The following is a 20,570-nucleotide window of genomic DNA, read 5'->3' on the forward strand; positions in this document are numbered from 1 at the left end:
GTAATAGTTTTTAGTGTTCACTTTTGACAGTAATCTTCCTTTTTTGTGCATGTACACTTTGTGGGTCTGTTTTCTACTCATGACTCCACTGACTGTTAATTACAGCTCTGTATGCTTCAGCACTCTGTAGCTTTCAGCTATTTCTAGAGCTGATGCAGTGCGCCTGAACATGATGTTGAAAACTAATGACAGACAGATCAAAGCAGCGGTTAGTCTCTATATTTACACACTATAAAGAATTATTACTGTGAGTTACCAGATGATAATAGTCTAACATTATTTGTAGTCACTGGATTCCCCAAATAGTCTTCAAAGAGTTCAAATAATTTGTATGTGAGACTTTGGGGAGAAAGACAGAGGAGATGAGATGTATGACATGCAGAGTGAAGAGCCCTAAAGAGAACAGACAGAAAGAAAGACTGGAACATAAAAACACCTTTCAAAAAGTAAGGTTGTCCCCCTAAATGGCTGAATCTGGTAAGTCCCCAAATTGCACTTAGCTTTGAAACTTGTTTTCATGTATTGATGTGTTTCAAAACACATGATACACCATGGCTGGATAAAATATTAAAACCAGATGGTAACAAGTACAAAGTGACTAATAGGAAAAAAATAAGGAGTATGAAGAAGTGACGAATAGAAAAGAGAAAACAGACCCTATATTACAGAAATGTATTTTCCTTATTTTGTCTCAGTTTGACTTAAATTGTCAAATAAACCCCTTTCATGACAGTCATTTTGACTTGTCAAAGCAGGAAAAGCACAGGTGTAACTGATAACATTAACAATGGCTTCATTCTGTTAATTGTCCCGGTAAGTCATGTCAGTGAGTGAGCATGCACAATACCAGAGCGAAAACCAGGAACTGGCTCACCTAAATGGAATGCAGCCATCATTCAAATGTCATTAATTTCACCCGTGCATTTCCTGCTTTGACAAGTCGACATGTCTGCTATAAAAAGGAAACAAGGAAACAGGTCTATTGTCAACTGACTGCATCATACACAACACAGTCAGGGCACAATATGTTTCTCATTGTATGAAAATGCACTGTATATTACAATAAATTCCTTGAATACCTTTGAAAGCTAGATGCAAGACTGTGTAATTGTCCAGTGAAAGTTACATAGTCTCACTTTAAAACCCATACAAAGCAGAAGAAAATATACTGATGAAGTGCTTCTGAAAGTAACCTTGGACTCGGTGTTGTCGTGTCCGTGCTGCAGCCCGAGGCAGGAGGTGGATCGAGCTGACAGTGGAGGAGCAGAGGACGTATGTGATGAGGCTGCTGGATGCACTGGAGGTGACTGACAGAGACAAGAGGCTGAAGGTGGCCAGAGCAATCCTCTACCTGGCTCAGGGTGCGTACTGTGATGCAGCATGCGACTGCAGCAGTTACTTAACAGCTGTAATCTGATACTCTGCTACATTTGAACAGAAATTTGCTTTGAACAGCTCAATATCACATCACCGTAATGTGAGGGCCCCAGCTCATAAAGTACTTGTCAGCACAACATACAGTAGCACACAGTAGAATTATGAAAACGAATGTACTTATATGAGCAGTACAGTATATCAGCTATTTCATATTTAATCTCTAATTTATAGTGTCAAACACTTATTCTGTGTCTGTGTTCACGTTTATGTGTAAGAGAGAAAGTTTATGTATTATTCTAAAGTAACTGGTTAGTTAGACACCTGAAAACCCAAAAGTAAAGTGCAAACAGCTTAAAAACACACTTCTTTTGTCCCATTCTTCCCGACACTTTCTTCACCAGGAGTGTTTGATGAGTGTGACACAGAGGTGGATGTGCTCCACTGGTCCAGACACAACGTCTTCCTGCTCTACGACATGGGCATCTTCACAGCGCTGCTGGAGCTGCTCAGCATGGAGATAGAGTGAGTAGGACACACACAGGTTATACTGTATGAGTCATTAAAACATTTCTAGACTATTGCAGGTGAAAAAAAGAACTGCCAGGTAAAATGAAATGCCCGGGTGATGACATCAAATTATTGAGGAAATCAGGAATACTTTTTCTTTAATAGAAGCAACAATGGTGCACCCTCACCATGGATTTACTTGATAGGACTGCAGACGTGCTGCTGCTTGTGTATTTACAGTAGAGGGACATGAAGGGAAATTGGCAAACAAGCTAGAGACACAGAGAGGGACAACCTTAGGTCAAAGATTCAAGTCCCAAAAGAGTCTATGTTTCTTTCCGTACTAGAGGAACAAAATTCTCTCAGACTCCCATGTTTGATGCTCAGGTCCCTCAGCATGTCTGCTCGTTCCCTTCCAAATTCCTTCCATGTCCTCTTTGAGTAAGAGGCGCTCACTCGAGTGACGGGAGAGCACGTTCGCAGGGACAGAAGGACACAGACAGACTGAAATGCAAGAATACAGAAAACATGCCGGCTGTGATCCGAAAACACCCGCTGAGGACGCGGTGCGGCAGCGCAGCGGCTCCTTCAAACCGGCTTTGTTGCTACTGGTGTCAGCCTCAGTTGGGATCCGGCGCTTCTTTGTTGTTACATAAGCTGCTCTGAGGCATCATGGCATAGTCTGGCCTATCACCATGCCGCAGAGCAAAGCGGTGTAAGCAAGCCAATCAGGCAAATACACACATGACGTTTGGCAGGTCCTGGCTGGGAATTTAAAAAAAAGCATAAAAAAGGCTTCACATAAAAAATAACTGGATGTGTGTATAATCCCTGGATCATTATGTTGTTAATATTATATGTTGGTCATATATTACTTGGAACTATATACAGAGTAGCTCTTCTTTTTCAAATAAACCACTAAAAGGATGTGATCGTTCATGTGTGTGTGTCTGCAGTAACAACCAGGCGTGCAGCAGTGCAGTGAGGAAGCCTGCCATCTCTCTTGCAGACAGCACAGAGCTCAGGTGAGGAATACAACCACATTACACAGTTTTCCTTCATCTCTGATAAAAATGAAGCCAATAAGTAATGTACAAACTGATTTTGAACATATAAGATATTTTCCAGTTTCCCGATTTTACAGTATGTTTTCTGTGTGGCTGGGTTTTTTTTCCTCCTATTTTTTAATTCATTTCAGTATTTCTCATTCTCTCCTTCCTGTCATCTGGCCACATGCACACGCATTTACAGACACACGCACACACAGCTAATCTGCAAAATTTAATTGTGTTCTTTGTCCCTTTCCCTCACATTCATTTTCAATGTGTGCTTCTGCTTAATGGAATTGATTTTTGAACGAAATAGGCCAAACACCCCACCACACACACACACACTAATGTCGTCACACATACACAGGGCTCCGTCTGTGCACTCCCCAGATGAACACTTACGAATAATTACAGGCTAGGGGACTAGATTCACACCTAATTGCTGCTACAAAATTGAAAACCATTATAGTTATTTTGAACAAAATGGGAAGCTTTGTTGAGTGAACAAAGCACTTAATGCACAAAACACCACCTGACTTAAATCAGTTAATTATAAATGATGAGAGACCATGAAATTATTTCTTCCCGTTCTCAAATGCACATGCAGTTTGCATAAAGCAAATCTGCCACTTGCACTTACCTTTCATTGTTACGTATCTTTTCTTTTATCACATTATTTTGGGCCACTAGCATTGTTTAGGGCACCAGTAAAATGCCTACCACACACACACACACACACACACACACACACACACACTGACATGTGACCAAGCTGATTCCTGTGTGCGTTTCTCTTCTTCTTACAGAGTGTTACTGAGCATCATGTATCTGATGGTGGAGACCATAAGAGTTCAAACAGAGGACGACAGACCAGAGTGGAGAGCTGCCAGAGAGGCCTTCAAGAATGAGCTAGGTGTGTATGTAAAACCAATACAAGGCACCTTTACTGAAATATATGTTGTTCCAGTGGAGTATTCCTTTTATCAGTTTAAGACTTTACATGAATAGATGTAACCAAACTTTTAGTCATGGTAGCGGTATGGCTCTGTCAGTCCACCACGTTGGTCCAGATTAAAATATCTCAACAACTATTGGATGGTTTGCTATGAAATTTGATACAGATTTCATGGTCCCCAGAGGATGAACTTCAGTTTATGACCAAATACCTGCAAAACTAATGACAGCCCCACCTCTACTTAGTTTTTAGTACTAATTAGCAAATGTTAGTATGTTAGCTAAAGTAAGATAGTGAACATGGTAGTATCATGAACATGGTAAATATTATACCCAATGAACATCAGCATGTTAGCATGCTGACAGTAGCCTTTAGCTAAATACACTGCTGTTGAATGGCTATAGACTTTGTCTTGTTTGAATACAGACTACTTAAGTTTGTTTTTGATATACGCTCACCTGCCACTTCATTAGGAACACCTGTACAATCTAATGCAATCCAATACAACAGCTCTGTCATAAATTTGACACATTTATGAAGCTTATACATTCTCAGTTTTTGTTGACATTGTCAGAAAGGTGATAATTCCACTTTATGTCTACTATTGAGCTTGTAGTTGGTTGTGGTGGTTTACTGGAATGCATTATATTGAATGGTGTTCCTAATGGAGTGCATCATATTGAAAAGTGCAACCCATTAACATACATGAGTAAAGCAAAATATTAGGAACATTTTTCAATATGATGCACTCCAGCACACTACCACCACCGCTGTTGTATTGGATTGCATTAGATTGCACAGGTGAACCTAATGAAGTGGCTGGTGAGTGTAAGTCTAATGTCTTGTGCTTTATGCAATTTTAATGACTGATCTCATTGTTTGGTAAATTTCATTCCAGTAAGTTAGACTATAATTGGAAAAAAATCTACTTTATGGCCATCATGTTGTATCTTCAAAGGAGTGTATACCTTCACAGTTGCTTTCATATATTCACATATCCAGTCCAAAAATATTGTCTGTAACCTTTCACCCCGCAGGGTCACCTCTGTACAACGGTGAGCCTTTTGCCCTGCTCCTCTTCACCATGGTGACCAAGTTCTGCAGCATGAATGCGCCACACTTCCCCATGAAGAAAGTACTTCTACTGCTCTGGAAGACCATCTTGGTTAGTACATCAAAACCATTCATACATCTGAGGAGAATGCACATTCATCTGTCTCTGTGTTTGTGTGCATTTGTTACTGCTTTTATATTTGTTTTTACCCACAAATTGCACATATTTTAAAGCAGTGGTCCTAATCTGGGGGTCAGTCCATTTACCTACAAACTGCCTATTCTGCCTGGACTTTTATATACGTTCAATTGCACTTACAATTACCTAACCATACTAGATTTTTTATTTCTTGAGAAAAGTATGAAGAATGAATTGTTGGCTAAAGATACAGTCACCTGTGTTCAGGCCTCTCCTTGATTCATAAGCCCATAAATCTCTGTGTTTTCCATCTCCATCATTACTGTCCAGTTCACCTTGGGGGGTTTTGAGGAGCTGCAGGAGATGAAGGTGCGGGGCCGCGAGCGTCTGCACCTGCCCCCACTGCCAGAGGACAGTATCAAGGTGGTCAGAGCCATGAGAGCAGCGTCGCCACCGGCCTCCGCCATGGAACTAATCGAACAGCAACAGCAGCAGAAGAGAGGCCGCCGCAGCCGCAGGGTACACACTCCCCCACACACACACACACGCACACACACACGCCACACACATTCAGAGTTTCATTTGTCTCGTTTAACTCGTTTAACACATAGTGTAAACGCAAAAATCGAACATGCATTCATGGAGAACGACATGTTCGTTTCAAACACGTCTAGCAGTGCAGTTTCACACAAAGTCCCAGAGTTGTGCTCCAACATCCAGCTGTTTATCTAACCCGGTAACACAGAAGACAAAAGTGTGCGTGGTATCTTTAACCCTACAGTATATCTGTACAACAATAACATCATAAGTGCTAACTGAGATCATACAGGCACTCAAGACTAATGCTAAAGTCTTTTTAATTATTTGCTTCATCTGTTTCCAGTAAAGTGACTCTATCGAATTCCTTCTGTAACTCCTCCTATAACTCTTTGCTGGGTCCAGTTTTCCAAAAGTGCTTTGGTGCCAACATCATCAGTTCCCTGTTGTAAGTCAGTGACCACAGATGATCTTGGTGCTGGGACGGCTTTGGGAATCTCAGCCCAGCCTGCTGTTTGTAAAGCTTTAACCAGACAGGCTCTCTCTCTCTCTCTAATTGCCCTCTGGTTTCTCATTGCCCCTCTTCCTTGTGTCCCCACAGAGTGCCTTTGTTGATAGCTTGGAAGGAGACAGTCCCTTTCCCAAGAAGCAGGTCTTTACCCACAAATTCCCTCTTCGTTTTTTTTTTTCCCTCTGCATTTTCTCTCTGCATTGAGCTGGACTTTTTTGCACTCCTCTCCCACATCCCCGCCACCTTCTATCCTTTTGCCTTCCCCTCTCCTTGCTCTTTTCTTTTTCTCCTTCTCTTATTCTCTTCCTCCTGTTATTAATCCTCATTTGATCACACAGGGATGCACCAATACGTAGAGAGTGATGTTTCACAACACTGAAAAATTTACATTTTTTTTCTGATATAGTAAGTTTTAATTACTTACATTATCTAAATAATTGTATCTAGACACTCCAAACTAATCTGATGACAGAAATAGATCAGAAACGTTAAGGTTTTGGTGCAACCCTACTCTGTGCTGGACATCTAATACTGCATGTTTGTTCTTCATTTATTTCCATTTTCTTTTGTCTCTTATTTTTCTTTCTTTCCTAACTTATCCTCCTTTCATTTACTTCTTCTTACACATGCCTCCATGTCTCCATCACTTCCATAGACATTTTTTAACTTATTTTTAGCCTCCTCATGTCCCTCTTTTCCTCCACCTGCTCCTTTCCTCTTTTGCTTTTTCTCTTAATATTTCTCCTCTTCTTCTTGCTTTTTATCCTCCTCCTCTTCCTCCCTGTCCTCCCACTTTCCTTTCCTCTTTCCTTCACACAGTATTATTTAGTCTCACTTTTCAATTCAGTTCTCTCCTCACTCTCCATTTACACCTCATATCGTCCCTTCCATGTTCTCATTTCTTCTTCCTCTCTCCTCCTCCTTCTCTTCCTCCTCTCTCCTCCTCCACTGCGGCCTGCTCGGTACGGGGGCGGGGTTTGAGAGACAGGGCTGACTTGCTGGCTGTTGTCATTGGCGCTGGAGCGGTCACTCTCCACTGTCCCATAAAGACAGTCACTTCAGACATCAACAGTAGTAGCATCTCCCCTTGTAGTTTTCATCACATTTGCTACCAGGTTTGGCCTCAAAAATCACCTTGCACCGTAGACTCTGGACTAGGGGTCAATGTCATTAAATTGCATTCATTGAGGAGGTCTTGAATATAGTTTTTCCTCCGAGGGTGTTATATTTGGGTTTCAGTTAACCTCTTAAATGGATGTCATTGAAAGCAGTTGCCCCCTAACCCTGATAGAAAAACACTAGCTTTACCTCCCACATAGCAGAGAATGGCTTCTCCATAGAGAATGGCTCACGACACAGTTTCACTTCCTCTCTCCCTCCCTCTCTTCCTTCTTCCCACCATACACTCACTATATATTCCTCACGTAGTCCAGCATTAGTACTACCACTGGCACACCATACATCGACTGCACTAGCTCAACTAATGTCCAGAACGCTGACTCATGCCTGATGCTTGCACTATTGCCCCAGTCATTCATTGGAGAAATGGTTTGAACTGAGATACTATGTGTGTGTGTGTGTATGTGTGTGAATGTGTGTTTCGCACTTGAACTGATATGGAATTGTTTGTAGATAAGAGCTCAACTAAAAGGCCTTATTAGGTTTTCTTACTGTTTTTATGCCTGTATCTCTTTGAATGCAGATGTGTGGTAAGTTGAACCAGAAATGTTGCTTGCGGTTGCTGTGGAAAGTTTTCTTTTCCCTCCCACTTTGGGAAAATGTCACATTGATTTTGAGCTGCCCTTTAAGGATTTTGGTAATTCTACGGTTTTCAACACAACAGTGGTCTATACAAGATAGAAGAGAAGAATTCAAAAACAACACTGTTTCTTTTTTTTTTTAAAGGAATAGTTTTACATTTTGGGAAATGTTTGCAAGCTTATCTGCTTTCATGTTGATAGTTAGATGAAAAGATTGATACCACTCTCATGTCTGTACACTAAATATGAAGCTGGAGCCAGGAGATGATTAGCTTAGCTTAGCATTAAGACTGGAAATGGGTAAACATCTCTGCTGGCTCGATCCAAAAATACAAAAAACATCTGCCAAAACTAATATGTTTTATCACTTTTGTTTACTGTGTACAAAAACTGAAATGTCAAAACAACAAGTTGTGGTTTTACAGGGAGAAGGAAGGAAGAAGTCACTGTTAGCAGTCAAAGAATAGCCTAACACATAACCTGCTATAAATCTGTAACTTTAAAAAAACGAAGATATAATGTGTTTATTAGTGAGCTTTAGAGGTGCCGGTTGGTAGATGTTTTTACCTTTGGACAAAGCCAGGCTAACTGTTTCCTCCTGTGCCCAGTTTTTATGCTAAGCTAAGCTAACTGCCTCCTGGCTCTAGCATCATCTTTAAATCCACTGCACACCCATACTCATCCCACACAGGTGTTTTCACTTACCTTGTTTAGTTAGATCTCCTCCGTGGACTTTGTGGGTGTGCACAAACTGTACTTGACTGACATATCCCTCATCCTTCTGTTGGTTTTATTGCACCTGTCAACAAATTGGCTTTGTCACTCTTATTAGCACATAGCTTTGAATACACCTGTGTGGGTGTGCAAAGGTCTTTAACAAGAATACACATACATGAGAGCTGTATCAATCATCTCATCTCACTCTGCTACAGAGTGAATAAGTGTAACTCCCCAAAATGTTAAATTCCTTTAAAATGAAAATACTGGTGTTTTCTTTTATAGTTTGTGCTAGTCTTTTTGGATACATTCACATTGCAAACCTAAATGCTTCTTTTTGATCTATCCCTAAATTGGAATTCTGTTAAAATTGTTGTCAGGCTACTCATAGTATCTTGTAAATGGGGCAAATGTCTGATATATCAGAAAAATCTAGCAGCTTTCTGTAATGCTTCATCTACAAGAAATTTACCTGGGTCGTCCCTTACGACGGTTCACAGTGAGGTTTTTACAAAGTTACAAATATTGGATGGGTTAGTTACTCCTTGGAGTGTGTTTATAGATAATCTTAACATGAGCAATCCTCCCAGTGCAGCTGACCTCCTGCTCTCTCTCTCTCTCCCAGCCTCTGGTCAAGCAGGACAGCCTGGACACATACAACGAGCGGGACCCCTTCAAGAACGATGATGCACGGGATGAGGAGGAGGACCCAGAGGACACAGACAGCGGCATCGAAGGCGAGGTGGACCCCTTGGACCGTGATGTTATCATCCAGCCCCCACCACCACCGCCTCCTCTGAGACCCCCGACGGAGAGGGTCAACTTCCCTAAAGGCCTTCCCTGGGCCCCTAAAGTCAGGTTAATTGCACAGTTTTTGCTTCTAATTCAGTTTTTTCTGTAATTCTAGTAAATCAGCAGTGCTCAAGAGCAGTTTCAGCTCTGCCTCACTTCAAGATGAATCACAAACTTTATTCATACTCTACACTAAAACTTAGACAGGAGATGTTAAATCAGATTCTGCACACAAAATAGCATTAAAAACAAATTATACATTTACCTACGGCTCTTAACTGCTTATAAAGGATTTCTGTCACATGTTTTATTAGTTTAAAAGCACTTAGGTGTTATTCCATAGAATAAAACCTTCAAATGATGGCTGGCCCTCTGCCATTTCAACCATTAAAGTAGAGAAAACTTCCCACCCACAGCCACTACTTAACACCTTTTGGCTGGCAACTGGTGTCTGTTTTCCACCCTAATTCTGTACCACCATTTGAGAGGTTAAAGCTAAATATTAAATAAAAAAATCTCTCTCAGTTTTCTTTTGTCCCTGTCATCTGGCAATATGCTCTCCATCTGTATATTCCTGTGTGCCTACCCAGGGTGCTGCTGCTGCTTCAGGCACATGAATAATGCATCTGAAAGAGGACACAAACACTTACTAATGCTGCATTTATCAGGCATTAATTATCAGAGAACCTACATTCTGATTATCCTTTAGTGAACTCTTTTTGTGTGTTTCTGTTTATTTCTGTGTCAGTGAATAGCTTTGAATCGAGTGCTGCAACATACAGCTCTGATTAAATGCTGATCGGTAAGACAGACAGCAGCAGCACACAGTGTGACCGATGAGATTTCAGAAAGCTCATGCAGTGTGTGTGTGTGTGTGTGTGTGTGTGTGTGTGTGTGTGTGGGCGTATGCACACATGTAAATGCTCCTTTAAACTCCTTTGACTGTAGCCTGTTTGTGTATCTACAGGGAGAAAGACATTGAGCACTTCCTGGAGACCAGTAGAAACAAGTTCATCGGCTTCACCCTGGGAAGGTAGGTATTTCCCTGGAAGCAAATAATTTCCGTATATTATTCATTGAAATAAACTGAAGAAATGATTCACTGGAAATCTCATTGTTTTTGCTGCTCATTGTTTTGTAGTGACACAGAGACCCTCGTGGGCCTGCCCAGACCCATCCATGAGAGTGTCAAGACTCTTAAACAGGTGAGTGTGCTTCAGCCACTCACTAATGCAGATTCTCAGACTCAAATGTCCTCCTCGTTTATTTCATTATGGCTGGAGTGTCTACTAATCAATACTCTCACTCGCGGTTGAATCCCCCTGGCATTGGCATCCCAGTTAAAAATCCATACCCCCTGTTTGAACAGGCTGAGAAGTGTAGTTACACACAGGAATACCCCTGTGGATGTCAGTCAGTAATGGTAATTAACACATCCTTCCAACACCTCTGTATACAGTCACTTGTGTGGTATCATTTGGTTTCCTTCTCTCCTCCAGCACAAATATGTTTCCATTGCCGAAGTCCAGATCAAGAGGGAGGAGGAGCTACAACAATGTCCAATGACCCTGGTCAGTTATTCCACCATAAGTAAATATCATGTCTCTGCTCATTTCATTGTCATGTGACAGCCTTTTCTATTGGATTTATACTGTATGTGTGTGTGATTTGATAGTATATTGTATATATGGACTTTACAGGGTGAGGAGGAGGTGGAGGAGACACCGGCAGAGATGCTGTACCTGGGCATGCTTCCTAACCTCTCCCAGTATGTGGTGAGTAGCTCATAATGTATTATTGATTTCCGTCATTGTACTTAATTTGATATAATTACCAATCAGAACAACATATGGAAAATTGCATAATGTTTTCTTGCTTTTTCGACCCTAGAAACACACATTACATCACACTCATCTGCTATCCAGTGAAACAGTGTAAACAGGCAAAAGCTGAATTCAAATCTATTTTGGTTAAATGTGGGAATGAATTTGGGTTGGGGACAGATCTTAAAATCAATTGTATGTTTTTCAGATATGCATTTTTTTGCCTAATTCTAAGATATAAAAATCTCTACATTTTGCTTTGTGTGTTACGTCAGATTGCCCTCCTTAAACTGCTGCTGGCCGCAGCTCCGACCTCCAAAGCCAAAACTGACTCCATTAACATCCTAGCTGATGTGCTGCCTGAGGAGATGCCGTAAGTACTTAAGTGTGGATAGACTGTTGCTGCCCTTGAATCTCTTCCCCCATGGTGCTGTTTTTATCCACCTGCAGACATCTAGAGCCACATTTAGATCCGGCAGTTTAAAGATCAAATTTACCCATATGCTTTCAGATTTCACCACCATTTATAACAGCTGTTTTTGAGCAGTAATCAATTAATAAAATCTTGTAATGTGAAGAATACATGAAAAAAGAATAAGTGAAAAGCAAATTTACTCATTATTTGCTCCCTCAAACCACTATTTGGAGCTTATCAGGCTGCCACCTCTGAGAAAAGTCTATTTTTTCAAATCATATTTTCTGTGCAAATGGAGTACTTTTAAAAACACACTCACTCTGGATTATTTTTGGTCTGCAGGGTGGCTTTTTTAGATTGACGAAGAGAGCAACCTGAGAGAACTGAAAGACAATTTAACATAGGAAACAGAATATGTTTTTCCAAATAAGAGAGAACAGTCTGTCTCTTCATGTTTTTATATTAACATAGTTGTGTTTGTCTCTTGTTGAGACAAAACTGTTATTTGAGACCTTGTGTGTGTGTGTGTGTGTGTGTGTGTGTGTCCTCCAGTATCACAGTCCTTCAGAGCATGAAACTCGGAATTGACGTGAACCGTCACAAGGAAATCATTGTCAAGGCCATCTCTGCTCTTCTGCTGCTGCTCCTCAAACACTTCAAACTGAACCACATCTATCAGGTTACACACAACACACACCTCTGTTCTTCCCTCCTACAGACACCTCACATTACCTTCTTTGGCCTCTCTTTCATTTCTCTCTCCTCTTTCTCTGTCTGCCTACACATACACACACACACACCAGTAGCCGTGCACCTCCCCCCACATTACCTTCACTATCCTCCACCTGATTATCCGGTCAAGCGTGCCATTACTTTCCTCCTTTCATTCTCCTCTCCACCCCCACCCTTGGACCACCATCCCCTCTCTTGTACGTCACAAGAGCTGAAGCTATGTTCTCACAATGAAGACAGAAAACAGACAGACTGACAGAGAGCATCTGATCTAAAATCTAAAAAACGATTCGGGCCCTATTTCATGTTTTATTTCTCCTTTCAGCTGCACTTGTCCAGATGTAAAATTATCTTATTGAATAGTGTCAGTGCAGTGGCACAGAGGCATGTTTTCTGTTGCTAGGAAGGGACATTCCTTTACAATCTTTTCAAGTGGCTGCTCTGCACACTTATAGTTGTAGCGCCCTCTGCTGCCACAAAAGGAGACTGCACATATAATGCAGTCACTGCTCTGTACATTGTTTTACAACCACACAGACACAGTGTTATAAAAAACTGTCTTAAAGGATAAATTACTTATGTAAATACTTAATAATCTTCAGCAAGGAATCATTACATGCAGAAAACAGGGCAAAATTAGCACATTTAAACCACCACAATCAGTCAAAATGCTGATATATGAGCTCATGATAATTCAGCAGCGGAATGCTTTTCATCTTGGTAAAGCTTCCTGGATGAGGTAAAGGATTTACATAGCTGACTCATGAAAATAGAAATCCTCCTGGTTGTTGACCTTTTACCCCACACAGGAAACTCATCAATGATACAAGATTATCAGCTGCAGGATTATTATTTTCCAGAGATATGGATTTCCTTTTCATGATTTGTGTCATTAACATCACTGTCTATCATAAACATTCTTTACCTCATCTATAAAATGGTTTAAGACCACATAAGACTGTGTAAAATGTATATTTATCAAAGTATTTTGGGTCTAGGACAGAAACTAACTCTTCACACTGCCGCCTCCTCTTTTCCTGCAGTTTGAGATTGTCTCGCAGCACCTGGTGTTTGCCAACTGTATCCCACTCATCCTCAAGTTCTTCAACCAGAACATCATGTCTTATATCAGTGCCAAAAACAGGTAAGAATTTTTTTTTCACTCACTGTATCCTCAGTATAAACACTGCACTTTTTGTTTTGCTGTCTAATGACAGGCAGGTTTGGTTTGGCACAAGAGACGCAGTAAAAAAAAAAGAGCTCTCGTTATCTTCATCCCATTACGATTAAAGATAAAGATGGTCTTCTGGTATGACAGTATAAAACAGGTTATCACAAGTATGAGCGGAAGTCCTGTATCTCACGAATGTACAAGTGCAGGCTTCGAGGAAGTGGCACAGATGGCTTCACAGCAGCAGATTAGGGTGTGAAAGAAATTTAAAAAAGCATAAAATCAGGTGACAGGACTGTACAGGTGAAAGAACAGGTCCAATCTGTGTGCAGGCTGTAATACCAAACTGACAAGAAGACTTAAATTAAACTATTATTTTACACACTTTGATGCAGCAGTGAACAAACAAAAGATGTTTCCTCCCTGTTCTCATTGCAGTATATGTGTGCTGGACTTCCCCCACTGTGTGGTCCATGAGATGCCTGAGCTCACAGCTGAGAGCCTGGTGAGTCAAAACACCTGACTGATCCACACTGGATGAAGGCCATTAAAGAAAGAAGCCTTCCAGCTTCCAATTATGACCTTGATGTGTGTGTGTGTGTGTGTGTTTTTTCAGGAAGCAGGAGACAACAATCAATTCTGTTGGAGAAACTTGTTTTCTTGTATAAACCTACTGAGAATCTTGAACAAGCTGACCAAGTGGAAACATTCGAGGACCATGGTGAGTAATTCTCCAACGCTGCAAAGAGAGCAGCCTTGAGGGAAAACGTTCACTGACATGACTGTAAAAAGTATAAATCCCAATGTGACTCATGATATGATATGATCAAAATTTGAGTAAAAAAAGGGGGGGAAAGTTGGCTGTGTGATCATATTGTTGTATGTGTTCATTACAAATCAAAACAACTGTATCAAGTAACTTTATCTTGAAAATATTAGATTTCCTACACAAAATCAGCATTTTTTTAAATATGCTTTGAAGAAACAAGCTTGCACACAATTTGCAAAGACAAAATAAAAATAAATTTTACACAGAGCCAAGGTCAGTATTAACTTGGACATAGATGTTTTTATATGTTGTGAAGCGGGAAAAAAATAGTTGGGTTAAATCTCATTAAATTTGAGTTACTCACTTGACCTGTAGCAACATGTAAAGACAGCGGCTTAATCCAGCCATGGATGAACATTTTGTTAACACACAGCGTTCTCAGAAATTCTCCTCTCGTCATTTTCATTCTCCCGTCAGATGCTGGTGGTGTTCAAGTCTGCTCCCATCCTGAAGAGAGCCCTGAAGGTGAAGCAGGCAATGATGCAGCTCTACGTTCTCAAGCTGCTTAAGATCCAGACCAAATATCTGGGCCGCCAGTGGAGGAAGAGCAACATGAAGACCATGTCGGCCATCTACCAGAAGGTCCGCCACAGGCTTAATGACGACTGGGCCTACGGAAATGGTAAAAAAAAAAAAAAAAGTTCACTTAGGGTTTAGTTCAAGACCTTTTAAACCTTTCAGTATGTTTTGATTTGAGACTATGAGTGCACAAAAGACATTAAAAGATGACTAATTAATAACAGCAGTATCTCAATTTGTACAGATAGTTCCAGCCCTTATTCATGATTTATGGTGATAAAAACTGTTGTATTATATTATAAACATTTTAAAGTGCAGCTTTAATTAAACTAGTGCCAATGGTTTTCATTTTCCTCAGGAATGTAGGGTCTCAGAGTAGATTTAAGGACAATCTGCAGTGCTCAGAACACTCACAATGACCCTTATTTGTCATTCTCTTCATGCCACAAGGCAGTTTAGCATTTCAGTTCTTCATAAATAAAGTGGTCATGGAGATAATGAGTCCCAGCAGTCTTGCTCTGCCCTCACACAGAGCTGATTAATAGAACAGAGACTTCATTATAAAGAATACACTCACCCCAGCTGTGTGAACATGACATTTCAGGTTAATAAATACTAATTGTTCAATTAATAGCGGGTGTGTAGTGTTTATGTTTCTGTTCGTGCGGTTATGTCTGTATACATGTGTTTGAAATATAATGCTCCCAAAAGCCACCGCTGAACAGTCAGGATCGTGTTGCCATAGCAACAGGGAAAAGGGACTTTTCAGGGTCAACATCCCTTGTGGGAGAGCAAGTAATCTGTCCCCATGAGTGTTACAGAAAGAGATGGATAATAGCAAAAAAAAAGGGGGGAAATGAGGGGTAATAGTTGGAAATAGAAGAAAATAATGATATTAGCTGCTGGCTACCCTTATGTTGAAGTACAAGGTGAAAGTAGGTGTGTGAACATTCAAGTATATATTAAAATAAGTGCCCTTGAGATTGATTTAAATATTTCCTCCCCTCTGCTATCCACCCTTCCCCTCCTCCCAGATATCGACGCACGGCCTTGGGACTTCCAGGCAGAGGAGTGCGCCCTGCGGGAGAGCATCGAGAAGTTCAACAGCCGTCGCTACGACAAGAACAAGAACGGAGACTTCGCACCCGTGGACAACTGCCTGCAGAGCGTGCTGGGCCAGCGCGTGGACCTGCCCGAGGACTTCCACTACAGCTACGAGATGTGGCTGGAGAGAGAGGTCTTCTCTCAGCCGATCCAGTGGGAGGGGCTGCTGCAGAATCCGTGATGCAGGGACGAGGGAGGGAGGGAGGGAGGGTGAATGTCGGAGGGGATTGTGGCAAAAGAGAGGTCACGTACAAGCCTGTCGGAGTGGTTTTAGGGTGCGATTTTTAAGAGGGAGGGGATGTAGGATATTCTGTACATCAGTGATAGAGGGAGGGGGGAGGGTAAAGGGGAAAAAAGAAGCTGGAGGTGAAGAAAGTCACCTCGGAGATGGAAGATGAAAGAGAAAAATGGAGCAAAGTTGAGGAGCACAGACGCACAAATAGACGCCACACACTTCACACACACTTGACGCTAACATGTGCCTATGACTACTGTGAACACATGGACGTGACAGGCAAGAACAGAGGTAGCAGTTAATAAGAAACATCTGATATCGCTGTAGCAGGAGACTGTTTTGGCCAGTTATACTGCCTACCCCACATCCCGTTGGTGCTGGTTTGACTCCTCCTTCGTTATTTATTTGTATCAATGTGTGTGATCAACTTTTTTTATTATAAATGATTTTTTTTTTTTTGAGAGAAGATGTAAATTTAAATGATTTCTAATCAGTTTTTGTCTTGATAATTTGTGGGTTTTTTCATTTTAATCACAAAGCCTATCATAGGTATTGGGTTTTAGATTGTTGGTGATGGATTTGAACGTTTTCTTATGCATTTTCTAGGGGAAAAAAAGGCTTTTTGGAAACAGACCACAGGGTCATTTTGATAGTCCAAATGTAAGAGTGGGAGCCGTTTCCTCTCATAGCATAATGATCACCCAAAAAAAAACTAATATGACAGCTGTAAGTGTTCACGAATGTAAAGTGTGTGTGCGAAAAGAAAAGAAGCAGTTATCTGAAAAAGGGCAGATGTTGAGAGGAGAAGAAAAAAGAAACTATCCTATTTGTTCACTTTTAAAATAGAAAAAATGTACCTTACACAGAATTCTTGCTATTCCAGATATGTTAGACACTTCCGTAATCTTATCAAATCCAGAAGTCGCAAATCTGTAATCACTGATGTCATCCAGGATTTGTTCGCACACACATATCCAACCTCAGCAATTATCAGAATAGCAGGAATCCTTCAGCTCACCGTCTTCACTACTTTTACAGGCCACCTCCCTCTCCATCTGCCCGACCACCACACTAAACCACTGAGCTCCTGGTGGCCTTGGTGAGCACTTGTTGTCACAAAAATGGTGCTGTTTTTTTTTTTTTTTCTAGTACGTCTTCACTGTACCTTACCCTACCTATCAGAGTTTGTACTTGAGAGCTCTTAGGTGGAAACGTCTCTACTAAAGCACACACAAACAAGCACAGAAGACTAATAGCATGCTCACTTTTTTTTTGTTATCTACTCGCTGTGAGGGGTCAAGAGCCGTTATGTATTATCTTTGTATAGATCAATAATTAAGTCTTGACTCGTGCTTCTCTGTGGAAATGTGCATGGCCACCGTTCTGTTTTCTGAGTACCTGTATTTGGAACAGCTTTTTTTTTTTTTGACCAACGATGTTTCCAGCACAATTAGAAAATGTTTCTGTGTTCTGCATTACAAGGGATTTTACTGTTTTTCTTCATCAGGAGATAGAAATCTTTGAAAATAATATTGTATACTTAATAGATTCTCAGGTTTATGGAGATAATATATTGCAACTATAGCTCACTCTAGCTTCACTACCTGCTGTGATGAATACACATTATCGTCACATTCTTACACTGAACTAACACCTGAAGCACTGCCGCCGCGTAGGTCGTTGTCGGGGTGTTAGTGCATTTTCACACAGTCACTCAACACAATAACTCATTGTAAGTGTGTATCTATGTCAGTTACGTTTCAACTATTGTATCTCGTGCCAAATTTGAGTGCCATTTTCTATTTTTGTTTGGTTGTTGTTGCCTCCATTGTTGTATTTAAGGTTTTTCATTCGAATCGCCTCTGAAGGTTTGCAATACAAGATGTTATTTTCTACCTGAAAATTGTACAATCAATGAAAATAGCTGTTTTACTGTATCTGGTACAATATTTTACCAGATGTGTTAAGCATTGTATGGATGTTACTACAGTATATATGTGTTTTTGTTACACATTTCCATATAAGCATAGTCTAGATGAATACTCTACACTGAATTTGTTCAGGGGTATGTGCAATTACTGATCTGTAGAGGCATTATTCAATAGAAAGACAAATTACAATATCAGAGTTGCTTATTAAACAATGTTGAACAATTGTGAATGTTTGTTGACTATGAATTACATCGCAGCTCTGAGGAAGTCGTGCAGGATAACAGAGTGTAGAAAGCTGGTCAACACACAAAGCTGTGTACACACCCATACACACAAACAGTAAAGGTCAAACTGACCACACACTCGCATCACATCACATCACATCACACATTTCCTCGGGCCAATGTTCCAACAGTTTGGGTACAGCTGTTGTGGCTGAGGATGGGAGCATATGCCCTCTCTATGATTGGCTGGCAGAGTAATGATGTAAAACTGTCCTGTACTCATCCTTAACCCTGATAGGGTCAAGATACAGTATCACCAGGGACAAATTAAACATTTTGGGGATGTTATTTAGTGTCTGTGTCTTCCCGGTCTTCAGTGCACCTGAATGCATCTCCTACAGCTACATGAGAGCAGAATGATATGTAGATGGAACAGAAACCATACAACAATAGTATAATATCTCCTGAGTGAAACGAGGCTCACACAAAGAGACACTTGCTGTGTCGGAGCACCAGGACCATTAAAGCAGGAGATACAGCTGAGAGCAAGAGACATGACTCATTGATTGCATGATATTAAACCATCAGTACACAGAAATACATGGATGTGTGATCTCAGGCCTGTGAGGTCTGTGTGTGATCTGTCAGCATTTAGTATAGTAAATCTATTTGTCACTTGCACAGAAGAATATGTAAAGACGAGATAATTAGTCTTTTCTTATACGGTTTTAATGTAGAATATATCATACAATGTTTTACACAGTCTGGTACAAAAATGCTTTTTTTAGTCTATATGTTATGCTGCATTTTCAGTCCCAGCGCTGCTTTGCCGTGAAACTCCCCCATCCACACCAGTCCCTCCGTGTTAGTGAATGCCCCTTCTCCCTCCAGCCTACAGTAGAAGAACACATCAGTTAAGACATCTAATATATGATGTTTGGTGTAATTGCACATCAAGAAAATGAAGTAAAATAAAAAAACATCAAGTTTTGGGTCCCAGAAAAAAACTTTAAAAGTACTTAAGGGTAAGTTAAAGGAAATATTGTGAATGTTAGTTCTTGGGGTTAATGTACACAACACTATAACAACTTTAGTCCTGCCACTATAGATTTAAGTGGGATTTGTCATGTTAAGGTGGAAGAAACCTCTGATTGCTTTGGAAATGTACAACTGAAGCCTTGCTGCTGTATTCTAGGAATAAAAAAGGCTAACCTGAACAATTGTGCACAAATTAAACCTTTTTACCTGTTCTTGTTAAAGTGGCCCGTGTACATGGAGCCATCCGGGAAGGTGTATGTTCCTGTGCCGTGATACATGTTGTCTTTGAACTCTCCTTCATATTTTGCTTTGGAGGGATGCTGGAGGGTCCCTCTGCCATGCATCTGGGAGAGGAACAGAGATAGAGAGAGAGCAAGCATGTATGAGAAAATAAATGCAACCATGTACACAGATGTAAGTAGGTACACACACAGTAAATACATACTTTGTCCTCGTGCCACTCTCCAGTGTATATAACACCACTTGCTGAGGTGTGTTTACCAAAACCACTCCTTGTTATCACCCCTGAAGCAGATCTGCTGCACTCCCCCTCTGTGGGTGAAAGAAAAGAGAAGGTGACACAGACCTACAGCATGCATTGGATTGAAAAGCTGCATCCATCATTTGTCACTCACCATATCTGTCCCCATTTGGGAAAATGTAGTTCACTTTCACAGGTTCTTCCCCTACAAACACATAGACATATTTCCCTCAAGCACCTCAGCTGTAAGGTGAATTTTGTAGGTATGCAACTTGGATATTTACCTTGAGTGTTTAAAGAATCGCTTTCATTCTTGTCTGAAAGTTTGAAAAAAAAAATCACAAAAATTAGCCAACAGATAGGAAAGACAGACAGGAGTTGTGAGTGTGCTGTGGGTGTTAGAAAATCATCTTCATAATCACACCCCACCAGACATCCGTGACAGCTCAAACCCGACAGGAAACGCTGTGTAGCGGCCAAGTCCTGCGATGTGAAAAGTCAAACAACTTATGAAAAAGTAGTGAAAGTGACACAATATAACTTTATGCTATATTTGTCCACTTAATCACCCTAAAAATAACCAGTCCTGACTGTACTCTGTGTAGTCTATGTTGTAGGGGTGGCTAGACGCGAGCTGCTGTTGCCATGGTTACACGTTCAATGCGGAACTA

At 40.8% G+C, this 20,570-nt stretch overlaps 2 protein-coding genes and 1 long non-coding RNA gene across 8 annotated transcripts in view; 1 reads left to right on the top strand and 2 right to left on the bottom strand.

Annotated features, from left to right (window-relative positions):
* Positions 1-18,385, top strand: part of strip2 (striatin interacting protein 2) — a 31,270-nt gene extending 12,885 nt beyond the window's left edge. For 3 of the 4 annotated variants that reach the window (XM_067582224.1, XM_067582223.1, XM_067582226.1), the window contains 19 exons: positions 1,227-1,361; positions 1,779-1,899; positions 2,841-2,909; positions 3,740-3,846; positions 4,926-5,053; positions 5,411-5,599; positions 6,219-6,269; positions 9,231-9,463; positions 10,365-10,430; positions 10,539-10,602; positions 10,897-10,968; positions 11,098-11,172; positions 11,496-11,593; positions 12,188-12,314; positions 13,411-13,511; positions 13,977-14,043; positions 14,155-14,259; positions 14,785-14,989; positions 15,921-18,385. In XM_067582224.1, the coding sequence (XP_067438325.1) occupies positions 1,227-1,361; positions 1,779-1,899; positions 2,841-2,909; positions 3,740-3,846; positions 4,926-5,053; positions 5,411-5,599; positions 6,219-6,269; positions 9,231-9,463; positions 10,365-10,430; positions 10,539-10,602; positions 10,897-10,968; positions 11,098-11,172; positions 11,496-11,593; positions 12,188-12,314; positions 13,411-13,511; positions 13,977-14,043; positions 14,155-14,259; positions 14,785-14,989; positions 15,921-16,171 (2,264 nt within the window). In that variant the 3' untranslated portion in view covers positions 16,172-18,385. The remainder of the gene's footprint in view (positions 1-1,226; positions 1,362-1,778; positions 1,900-2,840; positions 2,910-3,739; positions 3,847-4,925; positions 5,054-5,410; positions 5,600-6,218; positions 6,270-9,230; positions 9,464-10,364; positions 10,431-10,538; positions 10,603-10,896; positions 10,969-11,097; positions 11,173-11,495; positions 11,594-12,187; positions 12,315-13,410; positions 13,512-13,976; positions 14,044-14,154; positions 14,260-14,784; positions 14,990-15,920) is intronic. The other variant, XM_067582225.1, reaches the window with a different exon arrangement.
* LOC137176147 (uncharacterized) overlaps positions 6,895-20,570 on the bottom strand; it is a 59,845-nt gene continuing 46,169 nt past the window's right edge. The window contains exon 3 of the long non-coding RNA XR_010925810.1: positions 6,895-6,909. This is a non-coding gene — a long non-coding RNA (uncharacterized lncRNA). The remainder of the gene's footprint in view (positions 6,910-20,570) is intronic.
* On the bottom strand, positions 19,088-20,563 carry morn2 (MORN repeat containing 2). Of its 3 annotated transcripts, XM_067582235.1 has the most exons (7): positions 20,469-20,563; positions 20,329-20,382; positions 20,172-20,216; positions 20,054-20,104; positions 19,864-19,970; positions 19,626-19,762; positions 19,088-19,272 (listed from the first exon to the last, which is right to left on the bottom strand). In XM_067582235.1, exons 2-7 carry the CDS (start codon positions 20,333-20,335, stop codon positions 19,170-19,172), a joined length of 450 nt encoding a protein of 149 aa, XP_067438336.1. In that variant the 5' UTR covers positions 20,336-20,382; positions 20,469-20,563; the 3' UTR covers positions 19,088-19,169. The 3 variants fall into 3 exon arrangements, with proteins under 3 accessions (XP_067438336.1, XP_067438335.1, XP_067438337.1); XM_067582234.1 differs by having other exon boundaries at positions 20,329-20,552; XM_067582236.1 differs by having other exon boundaries at positions 20,184-20,216; positions 20,329-20,550.

Source organism: Thunnus thynnus, chromosome 23, assembly GCF_963924715.1.
Source record: "Thunnus thynnus chromosome 23, fThuThy2.1, whole genome shotgun sequence".
NCBI classification, from domain to species: Eukaryota; Metazoa; Chordata; class Actinopteri; order Scombriformes; family Scombridae; genus Thunnus; species Thunnus thynnus.

Excerpts from the sequence above, each read along its gene's own strand:
- morn2 (XM_067582235.1), bottom strand. Across the intron at positions 20,105-20,171 it reads CACTCAAGGTAAATATCCAA|GGGAAGAACCTGTGAAAGTG; the intron begins GTTGCATACCTA and ends ATGTGTTTGTAG. Across the intron at positions 19,763-19,863 it reads GAGAGTGGCACGAGGACAAA|ATGCATGGCAGAGGGACCCT; the intron begins GTATGTATTTAC and ends TTCCTCTCCCAG.